Source organism: Akebia trifoliata, chromosome 5, assembly GCF_017979445.1.
Source record: "Akebia trifoliata isolate Shusen 1 chromosome 5, ASM1797944v1, whole genome shotgun sequence".
NCBI classification, from domain to species: Eukaryota; Viridiplantae; Streptophyta; class Magnoliopsida; order Ranunculales; family Lardizabalaceae; genus Akebia; species Akebia trifoliata.
Window position 1 is genome coordinate 1,197,552 of NC_141379.1, and position 25,117 is coordinate 1,222,668.

Below are 25,117 nucleotides of genomic sequence, written 5' to 3' on the forward strand. Positions count from 1 at the left end.
CTGTTTACTCGAGGGTGGCCACGTTCCCATCTATAAAAAAAAACTACTTGGTACACCTGAGGTCGGTAGGGACTCTTTTAAATGAACCTGAATTTTGGGGTAATATCTAAATAACCCAATTGTTAAAATCTTACTTCACATTGTCGAGATCGACTATTTGAATGATTGATCATTTGATCTTGAAGATTCAAATTCAAATGATTGTAAAACGATTGATCTCGATGATTCTCTCAAATTTAAACATCAATCTCAACGATTGGATGAAAGCTGATCTTGAATGATTTGAATTGGTGTGTTTGTTTCACAAATAATAAGTATCAAAATTCTGAATTTTTTTACATAATTTTCAGCTTCTTGAATCCCGTTAACGTTGAATGCATCATCCGTTTAAAATTTGATTTCCTTATTACATGAATAAGGGGTGACCTCGATGATTGACCTCATTTCGCACTTTCGTGACATGACGTGGAGGTGTCCATGAATCATATATGTTTTTCATCGAAATACAAAGTGAAAAAGTATTTATGGTTTTGTGCGCACCTTCACACCAAGAAAGTGTGAAAAGAGGTCAAACTTGAGGTCATTCCAACACGACTCTTATAATTAATCTTTTCTCAAAGATATTCCTTATGGAGTCATTTTCTGATAGCGGTGTGATTCAAAGTGGTGTCTTAAACTCCTACCAAAACATGTCATGCATACACCATTACTATGCTATAAGAACGGAACACCGTTCTGGATTCTGACTTTCTAATAATATTTTCCCATCTAACTTGTACATGTTCATCAATTCTCATTTGTGAATAAAAAATTTCTCGAATCATGGGTCAGACATGTCGTAGTAAGTTGAACAAAATATTTAGTTTTTTAATTAATAATGCACAACATCAAACATACAACTGAGATGAAAGGAAAAGCACAAGTTTCTTAGAGATCAATTCATGTTTTTCGTCTAAGAATCCTCGGGAAATTTCATCTCATCTCAACCATTCCACTGATAGAGATTTTTCCAATTAATTAAAAATCAAAATGCCAGGTGGTCCAACATCAAAGCTAATTTTGGTCTAATTTCAATAAGGGGTGCCCCAACATTATGGGGGTAAGGAGACTGAAAGTGAATATATGGCACTTTAATAGGGTGCTTGAAAACTTTGCATCAATGGGTCCATCTAGAAGACTATGTATCCCAAAAAACAAAGGTGGATGATAATTCTTTTTTTTTTTTCCTATTAAAAGAAGGTGTGAATGATAATTTTCCTTTTTAGTGGAGAGTAAGTGAGGTTAGGCAGACCAAAAGATAATTATTCTCATCCACTATTTTATAAAGTTTGGGTGTTCTCATCCATAACTTATAAAGTTCAAGACTAAAAAGAAAAAATGAGAAAAGAAGATAGACCAGTCTTTAATTAGTCATTTTAAGACTGTAATTCAGCTATAAATCAACCCCTATCTAGCTAGATTTAATGGGCTACATTTGGGCCATATGGTTAGTGGGCCGGACCACTTGATTGACATCTCTATTAACTCCACTTAGTTGTGGTATACTACCAATGGACTGGGTCACCCCTTGATCAGATTTATGCTTAGCTTTTGTTGAGTCTAAAAAGACTGGCCTGTTTAAAATTGTGCTAAGCACCCATAAATCTTTCTGTTTTTGGCAATTTCGAATCCAATAAGTGGTGAGAGGCCGTAGATGTGTGTTCGATACTAAGTGTGAGCAACGGCTCCTCGAGGCCACCCACTAGTGCATGTGATGGGCAGGCGTTGCACATGGCCAGGGGAGGGACCCATATGCCTTGGTCGAGGCTTTGGCTCACTAGGTCCCACTAGTCGGCTGTAAGTTCAGATACCCTCATTAACCTAAAAAAAAAAAACACCTATAAATCTAGGGTTGGGATTTATTAACTTATGAAAAAAAACATGATCCCAACCGTTTAGATACGGAATCCAACAGTTGGGATTTATGCATATCTTGATAACACAAATCTTAGAGATACTTATCTTGAGGATAAATCTCAACCATTGAATTTTATGCTTTAAAGGGTTGAGATCATGTGTTTTTTTCACGAGTCATTCTTAGGAATCTAGGGATCGTAACCCATAAATCTAAGTATCTATTGTAACCCAAGCCGTTCCCACCTAATGATCGTCACAGTATAAATTGTTGAAAACGTTTTTCTCAATAATCACACCACCCTTTTTCTCTTAAAAATTATAATAGCATGTTTATAACATTTTTAAAGCCAAGAAACCTTAGAAATAATTATTTTGGTTTTTGTCTCCTTTTTCTCGATTCTCTCTCTCTGTCTCTCAAAAGGGGAATTGTGGCTCCAGCCATGTTATATTTCTAAGACAACTTGGAAAATATATTTTTAATACTTTTTATAAAATCTTTGAATTATTAAATGAATAATGATTTGTTGACGCCCCATCTGACATACACCCCATCACAGAATCATAGATCATTTGCCTTAGGATACATAGAACAATAAATATTTTCTTGTGTATCCCGAGGCAAATGATCACGGTTCTGTGATGGGAGCGTAGGTCAGAGGGGGGTGAGCGTTAGATTATCACGACTCTTATTAAATAATAGGTTTTTTTTTTTTAAAGAAAAATATTCTTAGCTTCTATAAAGTGCTTATATTTATTCTTAACTCTTGCAGATGAACTTCATAGAAGAAATCAACCATACAGTGCTTCATGTATCTTATCTTCTTTTTACATCTAAAATAGCATTTTTTTTTAAAAAAAAACTGTTTTTTGCCCATAAATCTGTTTGCAGCAACAATGGATTCATTGGAAATGCTCTCTTCCAATAATATAGACGGTTAGATTTGCATGATAAACGCGATTTATGGCCCATCGATTGAACGATTTTGATTGATGCGATTATGGCCCAGATTGATCTCTAATAGACGTTAACTTGGGGGGGAAAAAAAAAATAATATAATTGTCGAATGTCTAGAAAGGTTGAATTCAACCTAAATAGAAGCTCAATCAGCCAACAAGTGAGCAAATCTTAAAAGAAAGAGCTGACGAGACTAATCCATTCTAATGTTGACCACTTATGCCTACCCCCAATTTTAAAAAATAAAAAACTTAAATTAAATAGTTGTCAAAATTTGACTAAAATTTGTGCATTAGGTAGTATTTTTCCTAATTTTTTAAGTAGAATTGCTTCTAAGCCCAGATAAGATGATTATTACAAACTCCTGAAATGTGATTCCAAAGTATTTATAACACAATTAACATAATATACAGTATAAACATGGTGGATTAGTAGTAAATTCTTTGTTTCTAGGCAAAATGACGTAGGACGAACGGTCGCCATTCAACAATATTAGTGGAAATTCAACTGGATTAGTTAAAAAAAAATGCAATAAAAAATGATTAATGACCAATTAAATATTAAACCCGATCATGCTTTTATGATGAAGTAATTCCTAAATTTCCTTCTAGCATCTTCGGTCTTTTTTATTTTTATTTTACGGCAATGAGGTTTATAAATTTCATTAATAACCTAAAAGACCATTATCACGATCAAGTATTATTAATTTTTATTATTATAAAGAATAATGCTGAAGCGACCTTAAGAGTAGACGTCATATCGCACATCATTTCATGTGATGTGCGATATGAGGTCTAATCTTGAGATCATTTCATCACGACTTTATTGTAAAATCACCGAATCCTAATAACCTTAGTAATCAAATTAATTGCAATTTTTTGTACTATAAATAGATAATTTCAACATTTTTTAGGAAAATACCAGATCATGAACAGAAGTGGGTCAGATCCAGCCCGACCCGTACTCGATTTGTTGTTACAAATCCTTAAAGTTTTAAAATATCCTTAGAAATGGGTGGCAAGATCCGGTTGAATCCTTGTATGATAATATATCTATGGAGATGTCAAGGTCCTACACATACTTTATTCATGGGATCTAATATGGGTCATGTGGATCCAGTCATATCTGCTTCCTTTCGTGCCATATTAAATGCAAATCTTTGGGACGTGAAGTAGATAGATTCAATGTCACAAGACTAACAACATAATCTAAGTTTGAAAGAAAGTGAAGCTTTTGACATTTGAATTTTCCTTTGTTTCCCTGTTGTTCTATTAAAAAAAAGAAACAAAAGGAAATTGCCCTGAGATATGAGAATCTTAAATCTTTTTATTGTGTATCCCGATGCGAATGATCTACGGTCTTGTGATGGAAACGTCGGGGGCGTCAGATTATCACGACTCAAGGAAAATATATATATTCTCACAAAAAAGTAACTATTTTTGAAATTTATAACCACATCAAATGTAAAGCTTAAATAAGGAAACAGAATTGATTGACATTTATAAATCTATTTTTTTTGTAAGATTATTAGTACCATGATGAGCTAATACTCGAGAGGAGATTCGAGATTTTCAATTTCTTGATAGAAATATGTCATGAAACAAATATTAAAAAGTGTCATTTTCTGAGAGATGCCGAAAAGATTTTAGGGTAAAGGGAAGCAAAATAATGTTCAAACTTGAAAACATCATTGTCTTTCAACAACTTATTATTATTTTGTTAGTGTCGTGACATTGAATGAATCTACACCATGTCCAATTAATATGATTTTTTTTTGTGGCACGAGAGTCATCCGATATGGCTAGAAGGAGTTAGACTCAAAAAAATTATAATATGGTGCAATTATAAGTAGGTATCTGAGCTATAGAAAAATACTACAGGGATGTAGACGTACATTTCATATGTTCTTACTTCAACCTAGTTTGATTTTTTTGAGGTGAGTAGTAATGTCATGGAATATTGATTTTGTCATGGATTTTTTTATATAGAATTAAGATGATCTATTATTAAAAATAAATTATTTAAGACACTTCGATGTCATGTTTTAGACTAGGTAAGATCATCGGATCATTTTTTTTCTTGTCCCCACCCTTCGGGCGAGATTAATCCCACAGTCACATGCATTGCACCCTTGAAAAGTCTTTATGTGCAATTGATTGAGTCGAGGGTCAACCAGACGTAGAGGGTGACCTCAAGGAATTCATTGTTTCACGGGTTTAACCCAAATTTATGAATTACCATGTTTTGGAATAAAAAATGTCTAAAGGTGTTATTTCAAACTCTAATGGTACACCTTTTAATAAAGTTCAATGGGGGTCTACATGAAGATGAGTTGATGACTAACTTTTAAAGAGGATAATCATCTTATTATGAGAATTATCCTTATAAAAAAATTAGTTTATTTCAATCTTTCTCATCTTGTAGAAAGAGTATTGCAAATAATAAAAAAATAATAAACAATGAACTTACATTCGATTCAAGGACATGAAGGTAAATTCATCAATTATCTGATCAAATAATCAATTTTGTAAAAATAATAATAATCAAGAAATTAGTACATAAGTTTATTTTCATTATATTAAAAAAATAATAAACAATGAACTTACATTCGATTCAAGGACATGAAGGTAAATTCATCAATTATCTGATCAAATAATCAATTTTGTAAAAATAATAATAATCAAGAAATTAGTACATAAGTTTATTTTTATTATATTAAAAAAATAATAATAAAATAAAATATGTAGATTTTTTTTTTGTGACAAGGGTATCTGAACATACGTCCTTGCAAGTGGTTCTGAGGAATTAAGACTCATACTGGGTATCGAACTCACAACCTACAGATTTTCATCGCTTATCGGTTCAAAAGTAATTCCAGATTTGTTTGAATCTTTTGAAATGTAATAATTTTTCAATTTATAAATTGCTTTTATCGATTAGGTGTACTTTATATCAATTATTTATATAAATATTTAATAATTAAAAATAAAAATCAAAGGGTTTGAATTTTAAGATAGTGGACCACAATTATATGAGACGTGTTTTATGACAGTACCATTTGTCCCTAAATAAACATATGGTTTAGGTCTCAAGCTTTTGTAAACTGAGACATAAAATATTATGAAAATCAGTAAATCACCATTAAATCGTAATGATGATGACGATGAATTATTTGGTTTGAAATAGCGGATATCACGCCGTAGCGTCTCTCATAAGCCATCGCTATGACATTTTGCAGGACTGTTCTTAGTGGAATGTGACATGGTACATTTCTCAATGCTTGTCATTGTGTTTGGTGGGCCACAACCAATCAGATCATTGTTAACCATTTGATTTTCGTAGTCAAGAGATAGAGACTGATTATATGGTTTTCAAATCTACATGTATAAGGTGGATTGATACGTATTGTTAAATAGCTGTCAAACTACTAAACCAGCTAGTTTGGGCCCGTGGTTTTCGGATTGGATCACAGACTCCGTCATCTAAGATCTATTTTTTTTGGTAATCGAGTGTCCGGGCCAAATTGCGTGCACCACAACTAATCTCGGAGAGGACTACCACAGCAACTCATCGCCATGGTCCCCCAATTAAATCATGAGAGTCATCTAAGATCTAATTCGAGATCAGATGTGTTAACCCCTATAAATATTGTAACGGAACTGTCAAAATATGAATAAATAAATCAATTATAATATAATAAAAATATTCATCATTATTACAACTAATAAATAAAATATTTAAATTATATGGAGAAGACACCAAATAAGTTTAAGCAATCCAATTGTAATGGAGTAGGGTCCACACTACCTCATTTTACTATTTTTTCTCTTCTACCTTTTAACTTTGTTGTCTTTCCTCTCTTCATCCGTCTTTTTTTTTTTTTAATAATTTCTCTTTAATTTTACTTCTTTTTTTTTTTTTTTTTTTTCAAATTTTACTATTTTCTTCTTTTAACTTTTGACCCTAAAAAGGGTGTTCCTGTTGTAAGCACAGATGAATTGTCTTATATGTTTATTTTAAAATAATTTTTTTTATTGTGATATATAAATATTAATGGATAAATCACACAATCCCATTTTACATTATCAGAAATATTTTAAAATTTACACTAAAATTAATCCAAACCAACGCTACCTAGCTCGTGAGCTTACTCAATCTGAATTATGGTTCACAATTCCTCACTCTAGAAAGAATTCAGTTCGTAAGATGAGAGCATTTGAATGTTGAAGTGAAGAGTAAGGGAAAAAATAGTTGAAGATAATTGATTTTAAGAAGAAAAATTCATGTAAGGTTTATTTATTTTTTTAATTACAGATTGAAAATAGTATATTAATTTGATAATTTTTTAATAATTTATTAATAAAGATCAAGGTAAAAAGAGTATACCATCGTTCGAAAACATAAGAAGATATCTCAAATATTATCTAAATGTGTAAAAAAACTTTAAAAAAAAAAAAAGCTAAATTGAACGTAGGAATGAAATGCAATTTTATGATCTTTTTAACATGTTAAATTATGAGAGCTTCTATTACCACACCAACTTTTGCTAACACCACCCGAAGACTTGTGCAAATGTCAAAAAAAGTTGGTGTGCCAATATAATCTCTCTAGCTGGTTATTAGAGAAAAATATAATTAGAGTTAGATGTATTTAAATGTAATTAGAGTATTTTAAAAAAAATTGTAGTATACGTTAAAATGTAACGGTAACGGTCTCCCACCATGTAGCCGTTATAATGAACCCTTTTATACTTAAGATCTTCTTATTATTAAGTTCCTAATATCATAGAAAAAGAGGTGAGTGAGAGAACGTGTACTCTGTCTGTTCAAGCAGTGGACACGTGCAACAGAATTTGAATAATCTTTTCTTTGGCTATGCTGCTCGTGGGGGGCTGCGCAGACCGAATCACCACATGTCATCTTCAAACTTAAATATTGTTGAATGAACCTCACATGTCCTTTTGTGTGCCTTCCCTATCACCTTCCTTCAACGCCCCGTGATGTTACATGATACTCACCCCCTCACCCTTCTCTTTACACACACATACTTGTAGGCCTACATCTTAACATTTTACTTAATAAAAAATAAAATAAAATAAAATAATTGTGAGGACCTCTGCGTTCGACACTGAACTCACAAACATAGATGCTTCCACTCATATCTCGAGGAAGGTATTGTAGTTGATGGCTCTGAACACAACTTTACTTCAGCTCGAATGCAATGTCTTGTACAATCACTTTAGCATTGCTTATTTATTAGATGTGTCACCAATAAGCCTGTCAGTGGATCGGATAATACTCAGATTAATCTTATCCATTTCAATTTAATAATTTTGAAAGAGTAGTTTTGAAATTTTAATTCATAAATTTTTAAAGTAGGGTACACGTTAAAGTGTAATAAATACACTTTGGAAATTAGAATTTAAGGGTATTTTGATAAAAAATTATTTATTTTGAAGGTCATTTTCGATAGAAAATCCAATTTCCAAAGGGTATTTATTGCATTTTAATCTATGTATTTATTGCATTTTAATCGGTCTTGTTAACGTGTGCCCTAAGAGTATCTCCAACATAGCACCCTCTACCCATATCGATAAATGAGTCTTTCAGGTACTATGGGTAGCAATTATGAGTATCCATGTGATATGCACTCCAATCATGCTATCCTTAAATTATTTAATACTTTTTTAATTCAAGAAATGGAGACCTATGGATTTAGAATGATATAATGTACATGATTTTGAACTATCGAGTGGAGTCTTTTTCAGTTAAGAGGATATGGCTTGTGATCAAGGTCTAAAAAGTGATTTCTAAAGCTTTAATTACAGGACTTTATTAGTAAATTATGCACTAAATACTCTAATTAGATATAGTTCATTGTTAATCCATAATAATTATTGATTTCAATAAAATGATATATTTTGGAATTAATTACTGTGATTTTCGTGTAACAGGAAAATGTTATAAAACTTCGAAAACAATTCAGAAAATTAGAAGAAGTCACTACGATCAAGAACACAAGAGAAGTCAATTGACCAAGACCCAAGTTCATTGGGCCCACGTTGACCGCGACGCCTAGGTTGACTAAGGCGATGCGATCATGGCAGTGAGTCAAGCCTCAAAATTTGTGTAAGAGCTTGGCAGCTACAAATCATTCGTATTGAATTAGGATTTTGAAATTATTGTAATTACAGAAAGTTTGCGAACCCTAAAATTCATGATCTTATCTTTATAAATAAGAGACCAGAGCGAGCTTAAAGGGAGATTTGTAAATGTATACCTAGAGTTTTTAGTAGCTTTATTTTAATGTTTTTTTTTTCCCCCCTTTTAACTGTTTTTTAGAAGAAGAAGTTGTAATCAAAGAAACTCTGTCGATTTCAGAATTAAAGAAGTTGTAATCAAATAAATTATGTTTGTGATACTCTCCCCCTCACCCTTCTCTCAACACACACATACTAGAAGGACTACATCTTAACATTTTACTTTAATATTTTCTAATAAATAAATAAATAAAAAGCTAAAGTGGCTTACTATGAGAAGGGCTGTGTTCAACCCTAAGCTCACAAACATAGAAGCTTTCACTCGTTTCTAAAGGAAAATACCTATGGTTGATGGCTCTGAACACAACTCTACTTCAGCTCAATATCGAACACAATGTCTTGTGCAATCACTTAGTATTGCATATTTATTAAAGGTGTCACCAGTAAGACTATTAGTGGATCGGATAATACCCAGATTAATCCTATCCATTTCCATTTAATAGTTGTGAAAGTGCAATTTTGGAAATTTAATTTATAAATTTATAAAGTTGGGCACACGTTAAAGTATAATAAATACACTTTGGAAATTAGAATCTAAGGGTATTTTGATAAAAAAAAATATTTTTTTTGAAGGTCATTTTTTATACAAAATCCAATTTCCAAAGGGTATTTATTGCATTTTAATCCATTTATTTATAAGAATAAAAAAGTATAAAATTGTTCATTACAAATAATAATATTATGGGTATTGTTATCCAGTGCCCTAAGAGTATCTTCAACGCAACACCCTCTACTCCCATAAATGAGTCTTTCAGGTATTGTGGGTAGTAATTATGGGTATCCATGTGATATGCACTCCAACCATGTTATCATTAAATTGTTTAATAATTTTTTTAATTCAATTCAAATTTAAAACTTTCTGAAATTAACTTTTTTACAACGTAATTGCCTGAATTTTTTTCCTCCAAAAATGATAGATAACCAAGTGGGAGTACCTTTTTTTTTTTATTGAAAATGTCTAGACCCAAAAAATGGTGAAGGATGGGTCCTATGTTGGTGTCGAACTTTTCGGACTCTATTACCCATATCGACAATTGGAAGCTGGTGGGTAAAGGAAAGGATACCACGTTGGAGTTGCTCTAAGGGCACACATTAAAGTACAATAAATACACTTTGAAAATTAGAATTTGAATGTATTTTAGTATAAAAAATAATAATAATAAAAAATAAGAGTATTTTTCGATACAAAATTCAATTTTCAAAGTGTATGTATAGGACTTTAACGTTTTCCCTTCGATTCCAGTTAACAAAAATCTACTACATTAGACGAAGCAAATGAAAAAGGTAAAAGAGCTCCAAAGTGGTGAAACAGACGAGTTTTATATTTTTAATAGGGAGAAGATGGATTCATATGTAAACGTCTTACGCTTCTTCACGTGTGGAGGAAAAGTATCTTATTCAACAAACACGACCAGCAGAGCTTGTTATCCAAATTAAATAAAAGAAGAAAACTTTTTTCTTATATTTTGGTAGCTTGGGAAGAAGTTTCCCAGAGAGAAGGTTGATTTTGGTTTCTTTAGTCAAACAGCATGGACTTCAATTTCCACATCAATTAGAAATTCAGAATTCGTATTCTCACCTCCATTTAAATTTTCATATATTTGACTTAAGTTTGGCAAAATGTACGGTTAGAAAACCACCCACCAAAAAAGAAGACCAAAGGCCCAAAATTTATTATGATATGGTAGTACTTTGGGTATTGTACTAGCATGGCACCTATTCAACGAGCATCAAATGGATCATCATGATCGTTGATCATAGTAACAAAAACTCTTTTTTTTTTTTTTTTTAAAGTTTCGTTTAAAACACGTTTTGAAACTTTAAATTATATATATATATTTTTTTAAAGAAAGACAATTCTTAAATTTTAAACTCGTTCTTTTACATTTTAGATATATTTTTTTGATAATAAAGTCCTATTTTTGTACGTCTATAATTTATTTATATAATCTTAGGGTTGCTTGTGATTTGATTCATAAAAATTATTTAATATGAGATTTGATGATAATGTTTTGATGTTTTAATTTTTTAATCTTGCTTATTCTGATCAAAAGATTTGTTGATGGTTAAATCTTTTTTAGCACCATAGAATGCATAATTATGTGTGAAAACATGTTATCATGTATAGATATTCAATAATTTTTTTTATTCAAAAAAGATATTTGAATCGACCAACGAAGGTTAGGCACAGTGACCAAGGCATCCCTTCAAAGAGAGAGAGAGGTCTTGAGTTCAAACCCCCTCGTTGACCACCCATCAAGAATTTATCCTTACTTATTTAGTATATGTGGTTTGTGAGGTATTACTTGTATCCAGGGGATTCGGACAAGAAATAATGTTCTAAGAGGCTAATTGTCTCGTCCTTGCTAGTCGGATTTTTTTATTTTTTATATTGATCATTTTTTTTTCAAAATTCTTCGTTATTGTTTTAAACCTTCTAATTGGGTGACTTTGTCTTTGATCATAAAACCATTGAACACGATCGGGGCCATCAAATTTTTTCAAAAAAAACATCATCTTGTACCACGATCATGGTTACAAAAAGTCGCAAGATGACTCTCTACCCTGTCATCTTGGTATTGTTCGTGAATAAGACGCCATGATCGACGTCTTCAATATATTTTTTTTCTTCAAGTACTTTTTTCTTGGAGAAAAAGCTCTCTCATCTCATTTGAAATAATCAAGATGACTCATGGAATCATCTAGTTATCATGATAACTAGACTAGACGAAAAATCGAGATTGAAAACCATGCCAAAGTAGTCTACACTTAGGTGAAAACCATGGATAAAAGGCCACGTGTTTCAATTTTCCTCTACTAACCCAAGGAATTTTCCGCCCACCACTCGATACACCGTACACATACGATATTCAAGAATTTTTCTTTTAGGAATTTTCAGCCCTTTGATTTGACTTTTTTTTTTTGACATCCAGATTCGATGGTTAGGAGTCATTGATAAATCAATCAACTTCGAAAGAAATTTAAAAAAAAAAAAAATAGTGCCACGTGGAATTTTTAGATATGGTGACAGATGAAATGGAAAAAAAATGGACGACATCAAAATTTAATCCGTTTGACAACAATTCTTATTCTTTGTATTATTATTGTCTTAATCCTAATAATGAAATATGTCACATTTTTCTACCTAACTTTAATTTAGATTCTGTTTGGAACAGTATATTACCAAATGAAAGATAATACCTCTCATTGGGAAATTAAAACGATTTTCCAAACAGTCCTTTCTATGTTAACTACTTTCTAATCTCACTTACTGCTTTCTAATGTTACTTACCGTGCCGTTTACGATACCTCTCTCTCTCTCTCTCTCACAGCATTGTAAATGTGGACCGTTGGGCCACTAAGCCGCCTCACTTTTTCTCACAAGCCCACCTTGAATTTCACATAAATTACCTTCTTCATCTTCTTGTTTCTTATCTATAATTCTCTCTCTCTCTCTCTCTCTCTCTCTCTCTCTCTCTCTCTCTCTCTCTCATTAATGGAGAATTACACAACAACATTCTTCCCTTGTTCATCATCAACATCAGGAGCATCATCAGCTTCTCATATATCACCAAATATGGTCAATTTCAACATTTTCTCTGATCTTAATGGTAACAACAACAACAACAACTCCAACTCAAGTGGGTACTCATCAGGATTAAAGACAGAACATCAAATTGATGTTCAACGTTCAGATGTTACTAACATTTCTCAAAGTAATGGAAGCTTTAATGGTGGGTCTGAAAGTAAGGTTAAATCAGGTAAAAAGAAAGTTAGAAATCCGAGATATGCTTTTCAAACTAGGAGTCAAGTTGATATACTTGATGATGGATATCGATGGAGGAAATATGGGCAAAAAGCTGTGAAGAACAACAAACATCCAAGGTCAGTAATTCGTTTATTTTCATCTATATTTTATTATTTTTTTGTTAAATCTTGGTGCGTGTTAGATAAGATTTTATTGGATATATATTATCCTTAATTAAGACCCACCATTATAGTTATCTGTCCTTGCACGGACCTCTCAAAAAAGGATTAAAAAAAAAAAAAGGTGAAGAAGAATTTTACTTATAAAGTTGAATATGTGAGAGATTAATTTCCACTAAATAGGTATTATAAATATTTGGTGCAATTGTTCCTTCTACACTATCACACTTGATTGTGGATGGCATCGTGCATGGATGCATGGTGTTGATAGTAAATCAAGTGGGATCAAATATTTTCAAACACTTTGGAAACCATGCATATCTTAGCAGTATAGGAATCTTAGATGATTTATTAGGTCTCCTAGGTCATGGTTGTTGATCAGATTCTGATGAAGCATCCAATGATTCTTAAAGCTTTTTTACTCTCTCTCTAGGCTCCGTGTCTCTTTTATTAGACCCGAATCCCTCACAGATGCATAATCACATGTGAGATATATATATAATCATTATTATAAAAATAAATGCATAAAATGATCAATTATATGAATAATTTGTGGATGAATTATATGAGTATTGTATGGTTAGTTCTTAATGATATTTTTTTCCCTTATATTATATGTAAAAAATGGTGAAAAGGGATCTAATTAGACTGCAGACCATCAATTGGAGACTAAAAGGAATCCATATTTATTGGAAACTTGGATGCCTTAAAATCTTTTGAGAAAGGTTTAAAAGGGTTTCAATTGATGATTACAAAGCTAAATATGGAATGATGATTAAATCAATATTTATTTAGAAAATAACCTAGCATAATATTAAGATGATTGATACTAGCTAATTTAATCTAATATAAAAAATACTTCTGGAGATTATGATTTGGTCACTTATGAATATTATTATAATTGGTTGTCTTCCATTCTCTAATACTCTATCAAACTCATGGGGATCAAGGATTTGCACGAGTTACCGAAAAGTAACCCTTGAAATCGATTACTTTTCAATATGCATGGTAATGATTCACTTTTTTTATAAGAATTGTAAAGTTCACTTGAAGATAGAAAGAGAAAGAAAAAAGGAAATGAGAATGATCCATTTATACATGCTAGGACCACAACCTTTAGAGAACAATGAAAACAAGGAGAGAACAAAGATGGGTTTGGCCCCTCGTTGAAAAGAGGATGGAGATGGATCTCTTTAGGCAATATAAGAGACAATGAATTAGACATAAATCGAGAAAAGGATGAAGAAGATAGAGAACATTGCTTATAAGATTTGTTGTCTAAATTAACGACTACATCTCTGAACTCTAGCAAGCCAATTTAATAACCTTCACTGCTCTACAAGCTCCAATCTAATAGTTTTGGTGTCTCTTTTGTTGAAAATTTTTATATTAAAAAAACTTTCCATATTTTCAGGTAGTGCATATTTGATCCCACTTGGGAAATGCATTTTTAATTTATAAAAAGAATGGAATGGTGTCCCATTCTTATAGAATAGGAATGGTCTCTATGTGATAAGATTTGATTAGTGTTTAAATAACATCAGCTCCTAAACAAGTTGTGCACATAGCCCTATGTGTTTTAAATCCAACCAAAACATACCACGTAGCCATCATATGCAGCTATAGGAAAGGGTCCCGGAACGCAAATCATATAAAATTGTATTTCATTTTTTGATTGTTAATTTTTCCATCAAAACTGATTTGTCACCCTCATCTAAGAATATACTCTTTATTGGATTTCATTTTCTCACCTAGCCCAAGGGCAAATGAAATACAAACTATTAAATTAGTCTCTCTCTCTCTCTCTCTCTCTCTCTCTCTCTCTCTCTCTCTACACGTGAAAAATGGTAAATTCAACGCCATGGTCCATTGAATTTAGCATTATTTTCACTTAATGTTCAAAAGAGTTGCGTCGAATTTACCCATTTTTTATGTTTTGCATAGTTTCTCTTCCTTATCCTCTTCTTCTATTCCGACCTACTCTCTCTCTCTCTCTCTCTCTCTCTCTCTTCTCTATTCTATTCTTTATTCCATTTTTGTTTTTTAGGTTATTTATTTTTGTGCAATCAAACAATAGAATTCATTTTTGCATGGATTTTGAATTCCTTAGAAAAATGAAATTTCAAGCAATCAAATAGGCATGAAACAACCATTATAGTTCTGGCATATCATGTCAAATGGCTTTCAAAATGTCTTAAATGACTTGGAAGGCAATGCAAAATTTTAATTATCAATATAAATATCTGAGACACTTTTTTTTTTAATCTAAAACCTTTGTCCCACATTGGATATGAAGAGAAGATTCCTCAAGTTTATATATGATCTCTTGGATATTTTGTTATTCTAAAGGAGAAACTTGTCTATGCATGTTAAGCACATGTGTGTAGTGTACTAATGAGATGCATTCTCAGTTATCTTCTTCTCTCTCTCTACTTGAATGAAACATAATAATGTTATCATGCTACAAGAGCATCAAATGATTGGTCGAGCTTAGAATTTCTATATGTCGTCTATATAGTCAACCTCTTCTCTTCCTAATTCTCTTCTTACAAGAAAATTTCTATCATTGCATTGCAAATTATTAGGGATAAATATCGGAAAGGGCGCTTGTCCTAGTAGCTCTTCTTGTCCTAATTCTCCTCTTACGAGAAAATTTCTATCATTGCATCGCAATTTAATTTGCATTGCAAATTATTATAGGGAGAAATATCGAAAAGGGCTCTTGGCCATGACACCTAGAGGGTTCCGGTGCCAAATGTCAGACCTAGAGACAACATATATATTGGTTCTTCAAGAGAACGACGTCCACAACTAAGCAAACATTTGGATCCTTGTGTCAATGTCGCACTACCGATGGAGATGGGCATTAAGGAGTCTTTACCCTAGCAACACCTGCATAACATGTGCCCCTTCCCTAATTATTTTTAAATTGAGGAGCTATTATATGATATTCAAATAACAGTACATAAGTTGTGCCTAAATCCATCCTTAATCAAGTGCCTGATACATATGGATATCTATAAATTCTCATTAGTAAAATCTGAATATGGATATCTATTAGTAAAATTTGAATTCTACTAAAACTTTCCTAATAACCTTTGATTGAATATTTAATAATGATATTCTAGAACAGAATAGGAAGTGTAACCCGAAATTTCATTTTGACCATGATCTTTTTCACGATCATAAATGTTCCTAACAGCCCAAGGTGATTATTTTGTTGTACTGCTTGTCATAAGTTTTCTAAATTGGTATAACAATAGTCATTCTAATTTATGATCATGAAATTATACTCATTTGAAGCTAAGGTGCGTATTTAGCTCTTCATGATCAACCCATCTTCCCTTGGTCTTGTCAATTGCTCCATATAATCTTCTGCAACTCATTCTACATCAATACTTCGAATTTTAAAATTTATAGTTCAAACATTTTGAAAAATCCAATTAAAAACAAAAACCAACGAGAGAATGAGACAATTATACCTACCAACTTAATAGATGATATTCGCTCTATCTGAAATAAGGAAATATTATACATGATGTTCAGATCGACATATTTATAATGTGTGTCGCCTTTTGATTGGTCAGTATAGATAGGATTCATCATAAATAAATGCCCACAACGTATAAACTCATCTTTAGAATTTGTTTAAATTAAAATGATCAAAAGTTAATCGATTTGATTTTTTTTTTTTTTTTTTCAAATTGTTTGCAGGAGCTACTACAGATGTACTCATCAAGGGTGCAATGTAAAGAAGCAAGTCCAACGCTTATCCAACGATGAAGGGGTTGTGGTAACGACCTACGAGGGGATGCACACACACCCAATCGAGAAATCTACAGACAACTTTGAGCATATCTTGAGCCAGATGCAAATCTACACAGGCTTTTAAAAATCTCATGATCATGATCTCTACCACTTTATCCCTGTATAAAGATTATAAGAGATTTTTTTTTTTTTTTTTTTTAAGCATTAGTGCTTTGATAAATATAATATTAGAGGGTGCCAATAAATCTCATTTACATGCAATAAAAACATTTAGATTATGGTTTTTTATTATGTAAAATTAATGGAAGCACATGATGATAAATAGTTCTATAATGAAAGATTTTCATCAATTTGTTGCCATATTAATTATGGCCTTGCTTGGTACACTTGCAAAATGCAGTACTCACAAAGTTTTGTGATGAATGGTCGTGCATTAGTATTACTTTATGTGTTAAAAACAGGTTTACAAATCCAATTTTTAAACTCCGAGGGGTTGGCTCAATGGAAATTTCAAATAGATATATAAGCGGTTAATGCCCATATGTCGTGAATTTGATACCCAATATGAGCATTAATTCCTCAAGGGCCACCTATTAAGGCACACCCTCACTTACCTAGTGTGTATGATGTCCGTGTTGGAATTAAAGGGTAAATTAGAAAACCCTTTTATTCATTAGGTATTGGGTATTGATCTTAGGATAAAAAATCAATCCCGCCTTTTACCATTACTTTTTTATTTTATACTTTTTGCCTTTCATTTTAGTTAAAATTTTCTATTTGCTTTGTGTTATTATAATTTCACATTTATTAGAAGTAGAGTTAATTTGCAACTCTTATATGGTTGTACTTTTATTAACTTTAAAATCGATAAAGATAATGGGCTAGCTCATGCCCGCATTACTATGCATATATACTGCATTGTCAGAGTATACAATTTAATCGAGTTCAAAGTTACATTCTAATTGAAGTATTCCCTTGTAACGTGGGTTCTTGTATCTTAGAAAAATTAGTGTGCCTATAGAACTGTAATATTGTAACAGGGGTGAAATTCTCTTTAAGGCAATGTTCTATGTGTAGACACAAGATTTTCGTTTTCCGAATATTTCAACTACTTTGGGATTTTGGAGTCGCCACCATTCTTTTTACAAAAGGGTGTGAATGGTCACCCGTGATATATTTTTTGAAAATTCATATTTTAGCATCTAGTGACTCTCGTATGGATAGGACTCATTAATCCACTTTTAGATGTAGGTAAGGGGGTCCATGTTAGGGAGTAGGGAAGGTGTTAGGCACCCTACTCCCTCCACCATTTGTGGTAACCTCAGATTCGATTGGTTTGAAAATAAATAAAAAAGAAGAGTTGAAAAATCTTATTTGTACCATCGTCTGCGAGGGACTTTGATTTTGGTTCAAACAGTTGAGGGTACCCTTATTGAAAAAGGGATCCTTCAATGGCTCAAATCTTTCATGGTGGGTGAATAGGTGTAGAAAAATGAGAAAAGTAAAAAAGGGAAAGTGGAGAGGAGATACGTGAGTTATTTGTTTTTTTTTTTGTCCCAAGACCCACCTTGATTTTGTCTTGATCTTCTTCGCTTTTCAAAGATGTGTCCTCTTTGATTTTTCTTGATTTTCTTGAGAGTGAGTAGAGGGTTGAGTTGATAAGTTGAGAGAATTGAAAGTGAGTAATGAGTAAATTGTTGAGAGAGTTTTTTTTGTATTTTTGTATGGGGGGATTGTGTTAAGAATTGGGGCATTTGGAGAGGAATTTTTAGGGGTAAAATTGGGTGAATTAATTAAAATGGGTAGAATGATTTGAGGATGGTGAAAGAGGGTGTTTGTAAATTAAAGGAAATGGAAGGGTATTTGGGGAAGGAGGTTGAAATGGATTATTAGTGACCTAAATGGATTGGATCGTTGAGTGAAATGAATGATGTTTGGTTGAGAGAATGAATGTGTAAGATGGTGGTTGAATGATTGAGTGTTTGGTAAGTTGAGGGGAGTGAGTTTTAATTAAAAGAATGGATTATGTAAGAAGGTGGTTGATTAGATTTTTGGGAGGGTGAAGGAGGAGATGACATATGTCAAAAAGGGTGTGGAGATGGAATGTTGGATGAGTTAATTTAAGAGAATGAGTGTTTGATTGGAGATGAGGGGTATGGGTTTGGCTTGTGAGAATAGATTTGTAGAAAATGATGAGGGTAGGTTAGAGAGAGGGTGATAGATTGTGGGTAGATGAATTTTTTAGAGAAAGGTGATGGGGGTAGGTAGTTGTATGATGGAGGTGGGTTGAGATGGTGACCTGTGTCTCACCTTGATGATCTTAGTTGATTGATTGTGATGTTAGGCTTGAATTAAGAATTAGGTTTGGATAGATTGGTTGGACTTGGGTTTTGAAGTTAATGGGTTTAGGTGATAAGTTGGGCTTGAGTATAGTAATGGGTAGTAGGTTATGGTGATGGGTTGAGAGGTATAGAGGTGGGGTGAGGAGTTTTTGGTACATGAGCCATGTGAAGGGACCTTAGGTCATTTATTGAAAGAAATTGAAATTTTTTGAAGGTATGGATTTTAAGAGCTCATTCCAATTTTTATGGATTTTGGGGCATTTTGCGTTGAGGGCCCGATCAAATTTGGGTGTCTACACTATGCATGCATCAACCTATAATTAAAGGTTATGTATTTTTCTAATGCATTCTATTTTGAAATTAGAAATTTCCTCAAACTTCTTATTTCTTTTTTCATAAAAATCAGTACATAGTTTCCAATAGTGGGGGGGGGTACACGTGCCCCAGGACTAGTCCTTGGACAAGACTATGGTCTATAGACTAGGCAAAGCCCAAATACTTGCCCAATCCCCTATTTACAAGGATACGTAATTATACAAAAAAATACTTTTTTTATGATGACTTTTACACTCATAGACTTGACTAACAAGGGTGAGACAACTGGCCTCTTAGAGCATCATATCTCACCTAAATCTCCCTACTATATACAATAGCCCACAAACCACACATGCCAAATTACATACAATATCACACAAATCACAAAAGTATTTGACTAACCAAAAATGCTCCAAATTCAATCATAAAATTTTTGCTATGAAAATAAATAGGGATAATGACCGTAAAGACCTATTTTTTGAAAATATGTATCAAAAAGTCTCTTCTTAAAAAAAAAAATGGACTCTTTAATACTCAAATTATCAAATATTAGTCTAAAAAAGATTTTTGAAGCGAAAATACCATATTTACCTTTTCAATGATTTTTGAAGTTTAAAGAAACTTGTTTATTTGAGAATATTTGAGTTACTCCTATATTTTATAACTAATGATTTACCCCTTAACTATGGCCATCTCTTATAAATCAATTTAAATATAAAAAAACTTGTTTCACATATCAAAACTAGTAATCTTTAAATCACATGATGATGATGGAGATGAATATGATCATCCTCAAATTGATTTAGCCTATTTGTATTAGATTTATTAAAATATATAAATAATTAAAACATAATTTTTAAAACTCGACTTGAATGTTCATCGAATTGATTAAACTCAAAAATTAGTAAGTCAACACAAATGAATCAAATAAAATTATATTGAATTTAGTTTTAAATAAATAAAATTTTTATTTTTATTTTTCACAAAAATATTAATAACTAACTAAATCGGTCAAGGTTTTTATTTGATTCGTTATATTTTTAGATCAAACACTTTATAAAGTTATTAAAAGGGTATTTCAAGCATCTTTCTTAAAAACAATCTTCAAAATATCCTTAATAGACTAATATTTATTAAGTGGGACTTAAATGATCCAAATTCTTTATTTAGGGACTGTTCGGTACATATTCTCTTAAAGAGTCCTTCAGAGTTATTCTCCTAAATAAATAACTTCTTATGAAATTAACAATCCTAAATGCATTTTAGTAAGATCACACATAAGATTTTCCATAGGCTAAAAATGATACAAGGGTACAGATGGATTGGGTCAAGTCAAGCTTTGACTAAGTCTTAAGAGATATAATTTTTAATCAGGCCTAATAACACAATCCAAGTTCTACTCATTTAATAATCAAGCCTCGATTGACATAAATCCAAAAGATTATCTTGATCAATGGCCTTTCGTTTAGATTCGAGCACTAATATATCGGTGTTTCGTAGTCATTGGATACAATCATTTTGAGGGTTCTCAGATGATTATGCATAACTAGTAAATTTGATCTGATTTTTTTTTTTTTTTTTTTTATGTTGTAGAATGTAGATTCTAGGTTGTTAGAGTAATAATTAGGTTGTAATTTTTTATGGTAAATTGAGATGTACTGAATCATTTTAAATATTAGATAAAGTGGTTAGGATGGTTAGTTAGTTGTGTGACTACATATGGTTACATTCTCAATTTAATAGGGAATGTAAGGTAGATCAATGTAACAAAATAATGGACCTAATTTCAAACACCTTTATTTGCCTTTATTATTTTAGTTGAATTCATTGATTTCATATATAGGTCTACCAAGAATTTGGTTGAACTATTCATAAATTACAAAACCTAAGAAAAATATGATATAAGGCATTCTTAATAGGTATATTTTCATTCTTGAGACATCAAATTTATTAGAGTCGTGATAATCTAACAACTCTACGTGGCACACTCAATCGACTCTCTTGATGTGACAAGTTTGAGAATCGTAGATCTATACGTCTCGAGATATGTAAATCCCTTGGGATACACATTTTTATGGGGAAGTGCAGTTTTGTATCCCGAAACATACATATCTACGGTTCTCGAATTTGTCACGTTAGGAGAGTCGATTGAGTGTTCCACGTGGTGTAGTCAAATTATCATGATTTAAAGGGAAATTACACATATACCATCTTCGATACGTTTAGACCGAACTTATTTTAAGATAGTTGGTTGGTATCCTATCATACATTACAAAACAAAATCAAACCGAACCAAATTATTGTATAATGTTTGATAAATACCTACCATTTGTTTTGTGATGTTTAGTAAGATACATATCGAATCTATTACAATAAATTATGTTTGAATCTACCGAACAAAATCTGTTAAAAAATAAAGATGATGGATGTATAGAGTGATTCGATGAGGGTATATGTGTAATTTTCTTTTTATTTTTTCACAAAAGGTTGGCGCAGAAAGCATATATGGTAGGCGCTAGGGTTGGCGACAAATCGATTCAATACCGAATCAGTGCCACTTCGATCCGATCTGATCCAAATGGATTAATGAATATGTGAATCAAATCCGTTCTTTTTCATTTCATCCTTAATCTGAAACCGGTTTAAACACATATCTTATTTTCAAATTATCAATGTTCAAAAAATTTAAAAATATAAACTTTCCTACTACAAATATAGAGGGAAATCAAAAAGACTAAAACGTTTTATCTATACGTATTTATATAAAATTAAGAATAAAAAAAAATTTATTGAAATACATTCCAATCAATTGGGGTAGATCTGGATCTAATTTGAAATTATTTCGGATCTAAGATTTCAATTCAAATGTAATCTTTCATGTTTTTCGGATTTGATCGGATCAATTCAGACATCAGATTTATTTCAAATCATTGCTAGTCTTAGTGGGCGCAAGTAGCACAGCTTTATAAAAAAGAATCATGATAATATGACTCACCAAGTGGTATACTCAATCGACTCCGAAGTTTGAGAACTGTAGATCTGTATGTCTCGGGATATATTTTTCATATGTAGAAGTGCAAATATGTATCCCAAGGCATATAGATCTGCGATTCTTGAACTTGTCACGTCAAGGAGTGGATTGAGTATCAGTGTTTTTGCTGCTGGTACCTAATGTCATTATGGTGTGTTCAACTAAAAATTGATGATCAAAAGGTGGATGGTCCTTTGTTGGCATAGTTTTACTGATTCATCTTTGAAGAGCACATGGGCCACGTTCTGACTGTTTTTTCTTGTCAGGAATGGCCCGCATGAAACATTACTCTCTTCTTTTATATTAAAAAAATTTAATATTATATTAATTTATGAACCATGGCGAGACAGAGATATTGATTGATTTAAACCTTTAACCAAAATAATAAATAACTTGAGTACAAAAATTGTTCTTTAAAATATAATATAATTTAAAATTAAATTTTTATTTGACAGACTAACGATACATTAATTAAGAATTTATTCTAATTAAGATAATTTTATTTAAAATTTAAAATTTTATTATTTAAAGATTCTTCCATGCTTAAATTAAAATTTAAAATAATTAACTTAAATATTACAATTAGTAAAATTTTAATGAATCAAATAATATAAATAGTATATGATCCCAAATCCGAAATGTGGGAAACATTGAAATCTTAATTCGGAGCATATGTACCTTCTCTGCATTGTGATCACAACGGGTTTTGATTTTCTCAATCCATTCACCTTTTATCAACCATGTTAATATCAAAGTGGTAAGTATTCGACTAGTAATGCTAATATTTCAGATACCCCTTGTGTTGTAATTTGATAACATCTCCTACTTGACTTAAGTCTCGTGCAAGACTAATAAAAATGACTTAAATGTCTTAATGATAGTCTCCAACCAACTATATTTTGGTTAGCAATTTAAACCAACTATATTTATAACATTTTTTTATATTCCGAAGAAGGCCTTTACTAGGTTGGTAATTAGTTTGTAAACATGGAGCATCTCACATATCTTCCAAAACTATTTATATATTTTCCTCTATTTGAGAAAAGCCCACCTTGCAGTGTAAATTGCCAACTTGTTTACGTAATCTCCCTTCTCTCGTCGTACCAATGAATTTATCTTAAAAACAAATCAAAAATCACTAAAGGAAGGAGAGAGAGAGAGAGATCTTAAAAATAAACATAAAAATTTCCTTTAATATTTTCAAAATTGATCTCTTTAATTCTCTCTTAATTCTGATGACCCTTGCTCAAAAGATTCTCTATCTCAATCACGATTGTCACATTAATCCTCCTAAAAGCTCATCCCATTTCCATTCCATTAAGATTCTAATCATGAAACTCCAATCAAGTCAATCTATCCATATAAATCAATTTGGCCGACTTAAGAATGACATGAAATAGTAAAAGGGTGCATAAAGGGCACACATTAAGATGCATTAAATATGGCTCAAGAATTTATTTTACCATTTAAAATACTCTCAAAAAAATTATTTTCTGTCCAAAATAACCTCAATGCTTATTTCAAAGATGATTTACAAGCATCTTAACATGTGCCCTTTTGCACACGTGAACAAAACCTATTGTAAAATCTTGTAATTGTAAATTGTCCTATTTGTAATTTAAAATATTGATTAAAGGGTTTCGAATGATTACATAGTAAAAATAATAATATTTTATAATTTTAAAAACTTACCAATTGCAATTTTCTTAGTTTTTTTACCAAAATAAACCTGATTATACTAAGTTTGAATGTAAAGGTGAGGGCATTTGTTAGATCCATATTTTGGTGTCGAATCACTACTAGCCCCTTCTTGCATTATAATAGTGAAGACTAGACGCAAAGTTATGTTATTTTTTATAAGAATGTGGCATGTGCAAGTGCACGTATATCCAAAGTGTTTATTTATAATTTTAAATATTAGTTAAAGGGTTTTCAAATATTGCACACTAAAAAGTTGATATTTTATCATTTTGAAAACTTATATGATTAAATATGTGGATATTTGTGAGATTCATATTTTGGTGTCCAACAATATGTGGATTACCCAATTTGTTAATGAGATACTGAACTGCACACGTGAAACCTAACAAACAAAACAAATTACTTTAGAGTCGTGATAATTGTAAAAGCCCATGGGCCTAACTCATCCTCACAAAATCGGCTTGTAAGATGAGGATTGCCTTAGGTTATAAACATAAAGTTATGATACTCAGGCGATGTGGGACTATCGCTCACACTCCCCCATGCGCATGTGACGTGTCTCCTACATCCTTGTGGTTACTCCGCTTTGATACCATGTAGGAGTCCATGGGTCTAACTCATCCTCACAAAATCGGCTTATAAGGTGAGGATTGCCCTAAGTTTATATATAACTCAAGGTTATGATATTCAAGTGATATGGGACTATCGCTCACAATAATCTGTCACTCCTTTTATGTATACTCCTTTTATAGAATCATACAAAACCATAATACATGTCTTTGTGTATCCTGAAGCAATGGATTTACAATTTAGTGAAGGGAACAGAGTGTACAAAAAAGGAGCATTAAGATTATCACGATTCA

The 25,117-nt window shown here is 31.8% G+C and overlaps 1 protein-coding gene across 1 annotated transcript; it reads left to right on the plus strand.

The window, feature by feature from the left end:
* The first annotated feature begins 12,605 nt into the window (after nucleotides 1–12,605).
* On the plus strand, nucleotides 12,606–17,227 carry LOC147400828 (putative WRKY transcription factor 75). The gene is made up of 2 exons (XM_086441854.1): nucleotides 12,606–13,055; nucleotides 16,812–17,227. The coding sequence occupies exons 1-2, from the start codon at nucleotides 12,667–12,669 to the stop codon at nucleotides 16,987–16,989; spliced, it is 567 nt and encodes a 188-aa protein (XP_086297980.1). The 5' UTR covers nucleotides 12,606–12,666; the 3' UTR covers nucleotides 16,990–17,227.
* The last annotated feature ends 7,890 nt before the right edge of the window (nucleotides 17,228–25,117 follow it).

What these genes read in the sequence shown, in the direction of transcription:
- LOC147400828 (XM_086441854.1), top strand. Translation starts at nt 12,667, where the DNA reads ATGGAGAATTACACAACAACATTCTTCCCTTGTTCATCATCAACATCA. An exon ending in AAGAACAACAAACATCCAAG is followed by an intron (nt 13,056 to 16,811) that starts GTCAGTAATTCG and finishes AATTGTTTGCAG; the next exon opens with GAGCTACTACAGATGTACTC.